At 35.9% G+C, this 12066-nt stretch overlaps 2 protein-coding genes across 4 annotated transcripts in view; one reads left to right on the plus strand and one right to left on the minus strand.

The window, feature by feature from the left end:
• LOC124186717 (26S proteasome non-ATPase regulatory subunit 12) overlaps nt 1-12066 on the minus strand; it is a 44081-nt gene that overhangs the window by 2272 nt on the left and 29743 nt on the right. Inside the window, exons 2-3 of one of the 3 annotated variants that reach the window (XM_046578645.1) lie at nt 704-757; nt 17-210 (exon numbers count right to left, since the gene is read on the minus strand). In XM_046578645.1, coding sequence (XP_046434601.1) covers nt 17-181 — 165 coding nt within the window. In that variant the 5' untranslated portion in view covers nt 182-210; nt 704-757. Of the gene's footprint in view, nt 1-16; nt 224-330; nt 355-703; nt 758-12066 lie in introns of those variants that run through there. The other 2 variants (XM_046578646.1, XM_046578647.1) reach the window with 2 other exon arrangements.
• On the plus strand, nt 764-2042 carry LOC124186734. The gene is made up of 3 exons (XM_046578671.1): nt 764-1061; nt 1218-1438; nt 1512-2042. The coding sequence occupies exons 1-3, from the start codon at nt 973-975 to the stop codon at nt 1649-1651; spliced, it is 450 nt and encodes a 149-aa protein (XP_046434627.1). The 5' UTR covers nt 764-972; the 3' UTR covers nt 1652-2042.

Consider the following 12066-nt stretch of genomic DNA (forward strand, 5'->3'; position numbering starts at 1 on the left):
GTGCATCGAATCTCACCGTTCTGGTTAGTTTTTCTAACGCCAAAAGCTGGTCCAAAGCATCGTGCAGTTTACCTTCCCGTGCCAGTTTCTTACATTTGGGAATTTTGGTGTCGCAGTTACTGCTGTAGTCCACCTCCATCTTTATTATCACCCCTGAATCTGTCGCCGGTGTGTCTGCCATTTTTTATTATTCCGCGTGAATGTTCTCAACTGTAACAGAGGCCTGCATTTGTTAAGAGAAATCTAACGGGATACGAGATATCGCAGTTTCTTAACGGAATATTTGTCCAGTTTTTCGCTGCGCCTTGGTATTTAACATTAAACACGTACCTAACTTTTGTTTATTTCTTGCGCTTCACTGTTTGTGCTCAAAATAACTCGAGCTTCTAGATGGCTGGTATATTAGACAGTGCGATATGCAAAAGGGAGGTTTGTGATCATTACACTGCAGTTTTCGCAATCTCTTAGATTTAGGTTATACGGAGTGGAATTTGATACAGGAAAGAGCGGTTCGTACTTCATAGATAGGCAACACTCGTTATTTCAAATAAACGTTCGAAATAAATTCCTTGACTGCCGTTCGCTCCAAGCAAGGAATTTCATCGTAGCTTCGAAGTTATTGAAATTCAGAATGTGACAGGTTATGTGATTACATCTTCGGCATAACCCAAAACCGGGAGTACGTAGGTGAATTAATACTCACGAGAATCTCGAATCCAAACGAACGTTTCGCACAGTTTATACGGAACGAATAGTCCAAAGAGTATAGGATAGAGTGGAAGCTGGGGATATACGGTACACAGCGCTGTCACGGGTGGGAACCAGAACTATTCACCCTTCTTTACCTCTCTTGCCCCTCGTCCACACCGCGACGGTTATCGTTGGCGTCGCCATTGCGCCATTTTATAAAGTTGCGAACGACGCGTCTCGCAGAAAGAAGCTTGAAAAGTTTGATCAACAAAATTTATAAACATGGTTCGCTGTCATGTGAAAGGATGCGGCAGAAGTGCACGGAAAGATAAAGAACACCATTTCTTTCGACAGCCTAAAAATACGGAATTGTAAGTAAAAAAATCAACAGAATCTATCAATTCTAGGTTATGAGTGAAATCATCGAAGATTCATGTCATTGAAGTGGAGAGACGACTGTAATTTCGTGCTCACAATCAGAGTAGAAAATAGTATTATTTAATAATTCTTCCATTACTCATTTACAGGCGCAAAAAATGGCGAGAGTTTGCTAAAGTACCAGGCAGTCCTACTCACTTACGTATATGCTCAGACCATTTTGAGCCAAAGTGCATCCGTAAAAAATGTCCTAGGCCCTTGCTGTTCCCAAAATCAATACCGACAATATTACCAGGTCAATCTTTGCAAGGCAATGCACATGGTGTAAATCATCAGCAAACAGTGACATTTGAAAGATCTTCTTTACAAGGTATATTGAATGCAAACATAAATATTTTTTCAAAAATAAACGTGATCATTAATAAAACATGTAAAATTATTAGATGAATGCTCGCACAAGGATAATAGCATCGTTATGGATGTAACCAAAGCAACGGGAGAAGATCCGACTGTCATTGATATCCAGACGAATAACAAAATACGTATTGTTATCAGAGGTAAGGAATGCCATTGTCAAAGATGAAAAAAGTATTAAATTGTTGAATATCTCATAAAAAATGTTATGAATTGTATATAACAGTATTTATATCAGACGTCATGTCAACAGTATCTTTGATATATTTTATACCTTTAATGTTAGGCTATATGGGTTTTGAATTGTAAATTCTAATGTTAGGCTATATTGGTTTTGAATTGTAAATTGTAATATTAGGCAATTGAGTTTTCATTGAGTTTTTCACATACGATTTATGTTTTTGATTCGTTCTTGAGATGACAAGATTCATGCCGCTACCCAAAATCAATCCTCACTGTCTGATGCTGCTTCAACACCAAATAATTTCGTGCGTATACCAACATCAATACAACTAGTGGATAACTTCTCATCACCGATCACAAAAATGGACACAGATATAGTGGATCATAATCCATCATCATCAAGTGCTCTTTGTAAATCATCGTCTCATCAAATCACCGGTTCTCCAACAAAAAAATCTACTTGTCATACACCGAAATCATCCCGCTTGAATATATCCACATCTCCGAACAGAATAACTCCGCACGATGGAAAATTTAAAAGACATATACTACTCACTCCCAAATCACTGCGTATTAATACTCAAAAGAGAACAATAGCACTATTGCGAAGCAAAGTACAAAAGCTGCAAAAACGAAAGAAAAAAGTAGGAATTGCACAGCGAAGCTCAGAAATCGAATCAATAATTACTCAATCTGCTGAGTATCTTTCAACGGAGGCCCACACATTCTTTGCGTCGCATTTGCGATTATGTAATGTTAAATTATCCCGTAGAAGATACGATGATAAATTAAAAGATATTGCTCTGTCTATAAAATATCATTCTCCTCAAGCATATCGATTTCTAAGAAAAATTATCAATTTACCATCAGAAAGAACGTTAAGTGAATATCAGAAAAAATTTCCTATTTATCCAGGCCTTAACCATACAATTTTAAACCAACTTAGTAGTAATTTTCAAAACGCTGCTACTAAAGATCGTGTCGTTAGCATTTTATTTGATGAAATCTATCTAACTCCCGAAGTACATTACGATAGTCATTGTGATCTATTCAAAGGAATAATTGATGACGGTATTACACGTGAGCCGAAAGAAGCTAGAACTGCTCTAGTTGCAATGATCACATGGATAAATAAACCAATGAAGCAGGCAGTGGGATATTGGTTGTTGGGAAAGAGTGGTAATTCGGACAAAACTCATCAAATTATGTTAAAAACGATTGAAAATATTTTTAGCGTTAATTTAGTTGTTAAATGCATGATTTCTGACCAGGGCCCTAGAAATGTAGGATTACTTAAAAAAGTTGGCGTTACTGCAAAAAAGCCATTCTTTAAATTACCGGGCATTAATCATAAAATTTTCATAATGTTTGATCCACCACACTTGTTAAAATCGATTCGAAATAACCTGAAAGATAAAAGATTGTATTATCGAGGGGGCCTTGTAGATTGGAATGAGATTCGCACAGTTTTTAAATTGAGTCAACTGAAACCCTTAAATCTTATACCAAAAATTGGTGAGCACCACTTCAACTTATCCACTTTCACTAAAATGAATGTTTCGATAGCCGCACAGATCTTCTCGGAATCGATGTACACGGCCCACCTAGTTTATCAAACGATTTTTCCAGAAAAATTTAAAGGGAAGGAAGACAGAACAGGCGAATTTATATCTGATATGGATAAATTATTTGACACGCTAAACTCTCGACTTGAAAGAAAATCATTGCCAAACAAATTAAATTATGCCATCTCAAAAGAGTCTGAACATTATACATTTTTAACGAATATGCTTGTATATCTTGAGCAATGTAAATTTGAAAGAGGAAATGAACCACCTTGTATCAAAGGTTTGATAATAACTATAAATAGTGTTATTCAACTATCGAAAGATCTGCAAGACAAGTATGATATCCATGCCCTGAAAACTCGACGGTTGAACCAGGATCCGTTGGAAAATTTATTTGCGACAATCCGACAACAAAACGGCTGTTCTCACTATCCATCGCCCGTACAGTTTGAAACGGGAATGCGGCATATCTTTATTACCCAATTAACTAAAATTTCCAATGCTACGAATTGTGAAACAGATGATAATGTAATATTTGCTAAACTCAGTAAAATCAATACTTCTATTAAACCTATGATAAATCAGATTCAAATTGCAACTCCAGCGAATTCAACAATACCCTTGTCAAGCACTAATGTTACACAGACTTTAGAATCAGAAATAAATAAAGAAATTGCAGATTTTACCGAAACCAATGCAGTGTATTACATATGTGGTTACTTGGCTACCAAATTTCTTAAAAACCATAAATGTAAGGAGTGTCAGGCATATATGATTCTTCCAGATTCCTCTGTGGCTTATAATGATTATAAATTGTTTACGATTATGAAAAACTATGCTAATACAAATGGCCTCAAGTATTCCACTGAAACACTTTTTAATATTGTGTTGAAATGGGATCAGAAATTTCAAAATATTATTAAAAGCATTTTACATTACAAAGATATTTCGAATGAAATAAACAAAGTACTGCGGAAAGAGTGCCCTTTGTTTAAATTATGCTCCCCAGAAGCTACGAATGTATTCATTAATACATACATCAGAATTCGTTGCTATTGGGAAGCAAGATTCATAAGACGAGCATTAGCGAAGTCCGTAGTACAGTCGAAGAAAGTTGTAGGCGTAGAAAGTAGTAATGAGAAAAATAACGAAAGGAAGAAAATGACTAAATTTTTGTAGTATAATCATGTATTGATATATTGTGATACAACTAGTTTTATCCGAATTTATTGTGATTAATAAAAATATATATCATGTAAATTGTGTTTTCAATTTATCTCCAATTCCTTCATGATGTTACGTTGCGTGCGTGTGTTTGGCGGAACCAAATTGAATATACCGCCTTTTTCGAATGTTTCACGGTTCCGACTCGACAGATGGCGCTAAAACTCGTATATCCTCAATTTACATTGCGGCCTTATGGTCCCGCTGACCTGGCATGTCCTATATATATTTCGTGACGTCAGAAGCGGGGAAATCGCCCGCACAAATCCTGATAAAACGGGGGTATGAATCTGACTGGGAAAATTTTTAAAAGATAGCTTGAATAAAATTGTACGTCTGTATCTCAGTCACTACTATCGCAGATCACTGATAACGTCTAATAAAAATAATGATAAACTCAATAAAATCACGTCGCGTCAAAGATGGCCGATCGGGCTAGCGACTTGTTGAATATTCACCGTTTGTACGATATCAGAATTTCTTTCACTTTTGCCAGGGAGATACAGACGTACAAAAACACACACGTAATCCGGGAAAACCTATAGCACCAGTCAGTTTGCTGTAAATATGGCACGATTTGTGCGGGCGATTTTCAGGTGACAGGAGCCCGTTCTGATGCACGAGAAGTCTGTAATTTAGTTCAACGTTGAACCTCCAGAAGCGCTGTAGTCGACCGAAGCGGTACCAGATGATAAAACGACATGGTAATACGCACACGTCCTATGTTTCTGCTAAAGCAACAATCTGCAGTGCCGACGAGAGCATAGGCTTTTAGGTGGATACGAAAAAATGTACAATTCACTCAGAATAACCGTTAGATTTAGAAATTCGTGCATATTATAAGGCATCGTTGGGAAATGGTAATATCAGTTCACAATCGCGGTAACTATTCGTAATCACACGTGGCCCGACTATACGTGAACGGGGCATTCCATGCGAAACCGACCAACCCGTGACCTCGACGAATTTTTATTCTACTGAAAATTTTACACTTTTTTGTACCTGCCAAAAGCAGTCTTTCTGAAATATTTTAGATGTTTGTCTCAACCCACCCAAACACCATAAATTTATCAAAATATCGCACAATTTTTTTTTTAAATGCTCATGGCTTTTCCAAAACCCGATATTAAAATAACATACTGTTTCTTTTCTCGTTTTGAGTCGTAGTTCCGCAAAGAAAATTATTCTTTTTTATTTTATTGAAGGGTTTTGGGGCATTCTACATCGAGTACGCACCACTTAAATCTACCTTTTTTCATCGATTTGATAGAAAATCATTAACAAAAACGAAAATACCTATCCTTGAATTCCTGTTCGTCGAAAAGGCAGATGTAAATGGCGAATAATTGACATAGAATGCCCCATATACGCTCCGGATATCCTCATCTAATAGTAGCATCAATGTCCGCAAAATTGTTATACTTACAGATTATTGACCGAAAGATTAGATGCGGCAGTAAAATAAATACCGAAATTGCAGGAAACACGCAAGTATAGGCGTGAGGGTTTAGGGTTGAGATGAAAAATTATACTCTTGAACAGACCATTTATTTATTTATAGCAAATTTGGGGGGGGGGGGGGGGGGGAGCCGGTTGATAATCGTCCGAGCCTGTTTTAAAGATTACCCTGATACATACGCGAAATTGTTTCTGAACCGGATGTGTTTGACAATACTAGAAATACATCCCGCAAAAAATCTATGTCATTGTACATACATACAATTACTGCATACAACGGTTCAAGATTCGTGGCAAATATTTTACAGGGGCGATCCTTGTTAAAATTCTGATGAAGAATCTGCTTGCCAATTTTTTCTGTTTTTAATTCTCAACAAATAAGGATTTCATACTTTATTTGCGTCGTTTCATTTGTCAATTACGCCTAGTTCTGCGTTTCCTCGCGTACCGTCCACATTCACTTTTCGCGGCGAACGAAGCAAACGCGAGTGTTTTGGTAATTTGCCGTGTCACAAGTTCTAATCACGTGCAAATTTTCACGCGGCCAGTGTGTATACATATATTTGTTACAAACAACAATAATCTTGTGAGTGCAACAATGGATGAGTTACGTCGCACGGCTGAACCGAAAAAAGGTTGAATTTGACGCGCCGACGAACGAATCGTTCGTTGCAATGGTAAGTGTTTTATACTGCAAATTTCTGTTATGCAATTATACATATCATTTACAAGAATCCTGTCAAATCTGCACTTGCTATGCAGGGTGATTCGTAATTCACAGCAAATACTTGACAGGGCGAATCCTTGTCAAAATTGGAGTCGACAGTTCCTAAGAAATTTTTCGGGAAAACGTCTTTTTTCATTCAAAGAAATAGAAATTTATTTTTTTCGGATTTCTGTTTCGATCAACCTTTTAATTTCTTGGGTCATCGTCAGAATTGATATCGAAATTCCCCGGTTAATTTGTAAATAATTTCTACGAAAATTTTTCTTTCACAGCTGTCTCGGGGGGGTCACTGGGAGTGTAAATTCAGAATGGCGACCAAATCATGCTTATGCGTTTATTCGAAAAATGGTTTTTTTTAGGTTAAAATGGTTTTTCTTGAATAACTCGGCCGGTTTTGATTTTACAGAAAAACCGTCGGAACAAAAGTTGTATCAATTTTGATTCTCTACAAGTCTAGTTGTTACAGTTTTTCTTCCAGGATCAAGATTTTTGGAATTCAACCTGAAAAAAGCGACAAATTCGAAATATTTCCATTATCTCGTTTATTTTCAACTTAATGGCATAAATGAATAGCAACAAACTTGTTGATAATCAAATTCTGAACAACTTTGGTTCCCACCTTTTTTTCCAAAAATCGATATTTTCGGAATTTAACCCGAAAAGGAAGGATTCTCCGTCAACTTGGCCACGTTTTTTCGACCATCTCAGATCTGCCCCATAATTGGTTAAATCGCAGTACTACTAAAAGGTACTCTGCGTGAATTTTTTCAGATTTTTCAATTCATTATTTGAGAAATTGCCGTTTTTTTCTTCAAATGAATATACACTACCGTTCATAAGTATGGAAACACTCGCCCCAGATTGTTCTCACTGTACCCATGATGCTCATTGTATTTCTACGAAAATGTACACCGTTGAGGAGTGGGGAGGGACTTCCAGCATTTTCATAGTATAGAAAAAAAAATGTAGAAAACAAATCGTCTTGTCTTCGAAAGCGTGGCGTTCGAAAGATCGTCGTTTTGTTGACATTTGTTTCGATCATCGTTCTGTTATACATTTTTCAAAATATTGAGTAACCAAATTGTATACGTGTTTCAAATTTTCTTTTCTCTGTTCTCTTCATATATAATCATTTTGATTTTTCGTTAGGAGTGTGCAGAACATGAGAATTGCTGAATGCTTCGTTGCGAATACCACAATTTTATCGGAGCCTAGATTCGAATGCTCGGAGAGTTCAATTATTATAATCGTACGGTAATTTTCTTTTCCGATAATTGGAGAAATTTACACGTGTTGACATATACCCTAAGTACGATGCAAATATGCGAGAAATTTCAAATCTTAAGGAAAATAAATATTACGACTGTTATTATTTCATCATGTAAACCATAAAAAGTCAGTTGGGACGAAATTTAGGTTCTTGAGTCAGAAATATCATTCTGAAAATGTGACCGCGTATTTTCCAAAACAATGAAAGCTTTTTCGAAGTGATATGTGAGCATAAAAAGTCAAAACCTATTTCTACGATTTTTTTTTCCGAAAGCACCGAGTCATTCAATTTTGTTGCAAAATGAGCGCGCAGCAAACTTGAAGAATAAATATCTTATCTCCGGTTCTACTTGACGTAGAAAAATTATTCACAGCACATTCGCGAGCAGGGAGGATAAGCTTTCGTAGAAAACTTTGGTTTATCCGGAAACATTGAACATTGTAATTGTTATTAACGAACGAATTGTTTAATGGTACCATTTTTTGGTGAGGCTTCCACCATTTTATACATTCTGTAAAAAATCTTTCCGATTACAAATAATCCGTCGGGTTTGACGAGGAATTTCCCATTCATATTCATTCCAAATGACCATACATTAGATATCTGCTATCGGTAGTAAAATATTGAATACGGTGAAATTTAGAGTGATTCGTAAAAAATGAATATCTTAATTTCAAAAGAATTATCTCAACTTTTCGGATTATTCAAGATGATCAAAATTTTTAATCACACTATTCCATTTCGTCAGATTCGACCATTCACTTTTAACATTTTTGGGTATAGTGAAATGGCGCCGACACATGGCTGTAAGAGAACAGAAGAGGACCCATGTATTTGTATGTGTCTTTATATGATAAGGAGGGGAGGGCACGAATTCTCTGCCAAAGTATATTTTTATCAACAAGTACTAATCATGTTATGGATTCTGCATTGAAAAAGCGAAACAACCAAATGAACACGCTTATATTTTACAGGTTAATCCGTCGTAACCGTTAGACGGACGCAATGTCACATGCCGCGAGGATATCTTCATGGAGTGGTGAACTATGTTCGAATTACATTACTTCGCAAAGGATGTTAGAAACTCCCAACAACCGGGAGAAGGAACTGTTTCGCACAACCCGCAGCTTCATAGTTACCTCGAATCTCAGATACTATTTCCTTGCATTTAATATCTCAGAGGGTATAAAAATAATCCTCAACGTCGATGTCAACAATTGTTTCATATATCCATAGTAACATGAATAAAGTGTTACAATATTATATATAATCATTTTTTGAAACCCTTTTCACTAGTAAAATAGCTTCGAACATAAAATTATTTCATTATTGTCAGTAGAGTTGTGTGTAACAAGCGATGTACAATTCCAGAATGATTCCAATACAGTAATACCCCGAAGTTACGCTATGGGTCGTTCCGGCATTGACGGCGTAAGTCGAAAAAAACGTAAGTCGGGGTGCACGTTTTATACAACTGTATAATGTACATATATATATATATATATATATATATATATATATATATATATATATATATATATATATATATATATATGTATAAATACTCACCAGAGATAATCATGTATGTACCTCATAGAAAACCTCTGAAGAAGAATGAGAAATACTCTTTATTTTGCAATTATAAAATGTTCGACCACAGTCGTCTGCCGACACAAAGATTTTTTTTTCTCGCGCACAGTCACTATCCGTAGACTGAACGAATAATCGAATACAATGTAATGCACGGACGGAAAATAAACATGACCATTCAAGTTTGCCGACAAGGAGAGACGGAGTTCGGCGGGGGGGGGGGGGGGGGGGGACCGATGGCGTAACTTCATAAAACGAGACCACAACGATTCGTACCCGTTTGCTTTCAATCGTATTTTTCGAACATATTTCCAAATATTTCCAAATGGTGAATGGTGATATTTATGAAATCATTTTGAAAATACTTCGTGCTGTGTAAAATTAATATTGCGCGATATGTTTTAATGTATATGGGACATTCTTTTACAACCAAACACCTTTGTGACCGACACATTTTTGATTCAGCTGAAATTTTTCTTGACGAGTTCTATACCGAAAAAATAGGGATGCGTATTCGAGGATTTTTTATTTCACATATTTCGTAAAATTGAGGGGATCGAAAATTTGATAATTTGGTGTTTTTTGGCTTGGAAGACTCACTTTCAAAAATTCATAACGCCGATTTTATTTGAGCTGGAAAGTTCGTTTTTTTCATCTCAAAGCTAATGAAATGAATTTTATTACAACAATTCTTTCATTAACGATTATTCCGAAATTTATACTGTTATAAACAATTAATATGTTTAACCGATCTTTAACAATTGCCCCAACCTCGTAGCGAGTTCTTAGCATAACCATCGTATTCTACGTCAAATTTTTCATCCATAACGTATTTTGAATTGATGGAGAATACGATGGTCGTGCTGAGAACTCGCTACGAGGTGAAGGCTATTGCTAAAAATCGATTTAAACATATTAATTATTTATAACAATATAAATTTCGGAATAATCGTAAATGAAACAATTGTTGCATTAAAATTTATTTTATTAGCTTTGGGTTGAAAAAACGAACTTTTCAGCTCAAACAGAGCCGGCGTTATGAATTTTTGAAAATGAGTTCTCCGTGCCAGAAAACACCAAATTATCAAATTTTCGATCCCCTCTATGTTACGAAATATGTAAAATAAAAAAATCCTCGAATACGTATCCCTATTTTTTCGATATAGAACCCGTGAAACAATTTTAAGCTACATCAAACTTGTGTCGGTCGATTTTTATCTAAATCTCTCCGATTCGTCAAAGAATGTCCCATATTCAAGGGTGTTTCACGGAACAATAAATTGAATTTGCTATATTCACCGTAAAACTATCAAAATAATCAGTTCGGTCGTGATGCAATCGCTACACACATGACGTCATCATTTGCATGCAAAATTCGGGTCAATTCTGGTGGTATTGTTACCGACTCAGATTCAGGCCTCTTACCGACCGCGTTTTGTCTAATATTGTGTTGCGCTACTCCCCGGTGGAGAGTACCACCTTCGAATGGTTTGGTACCGAGGAAACCTATGCAGAGGGCGCTTCGATCGATTACAACTTTTAGATCCAGGTCAGCGGCACCTTATGGCAGCTTCCACTCTATCCTATACTCTTTGACTTACATCATCGTCCTATTTCAAATTTCTGCAAATTCCGTTTCCGTGCGTTTGTAAAGTGTAAAGCGGGATTGACTATTGTTGGAATAATCAATATGTTGTTTCAATTCATGGGGCAATCCATTCAGTTTAGATTGGTGGAAGTAAGCGAAAAAGAAAAATCTGAATTAGGCCAACTTATAAAAGTGAGTGTATTTTATGTAATACAAAATTCAATGATGAATTCAAATATTTATTATGTTGGAATAGTTAATGTTTCAAACTAATGTTATACTACGTTGTAATTACATGTAATTGGAATTCGAAAAAGACTTGTTGAGACTAGGTGATTGATGACATATTCTGTCGAATAATGGGAGTTGTGCATGGCTGTACGAACAACCCAAGTCAACTTACATTATTTTAGATATCACTTTCTACCATACAAGTTTAAAGTTGACGATATGTTTTGCTTGGCTTGAAAATGTAGTATTTCTACATTTCATATGTATAGATTGATGGATAAATTATGCTGGAAAATGTTAGAATTAGATCAAAGTCACCAGTGTTCAATCATTTAGAACATTCCATTCATAAAATATTTTCTTAATTTGGTGATATGTTAGCTTATGTTACACGAAGTGCCGTAACTAATGTTGCTGGAGATATTTCAACGAGTCTCTTTTCTTTCCCTATCTTTTGATTCGGTTCATTCAGCCAATTTATTCTCAACAATGCATTGTTGGATCTGTTTGCAGAGTCCTTGTACTTTTATTATGACCCTCAAAGATCTTTCAAAAACGGATTTTTTTGTTCCAGTTTTTATGAGTTATAACAAAATTCAAAAAACAGTGAATACAGTTCTAGATCATTTACCGTGCACTTTTCTTAAATCATACTTCAAACATAACAATGTTTCAGGCCAACGGAGGAGTCGTATCGGAAAACTCTTTGATAAAATTTACTAGCAGAAATGCTCACATAGAAGAC

Source organism: Neodiprion fabricii, chromosome 7, assembly GCF_021155785.1.
Source record: "Neodiprion fabricii isolate iyNeoFabr1 chromosome 7, iyNeoFabr1.1, whole genome shotgun sequence".
In the NCBI taxonomy this organism is placed as follows: Eukaryota; Metazoa; Arthropoda; class Insecta; order Hymenoptera; family Diprionidae; genus Neodiprion; species Neodiprion fabricii.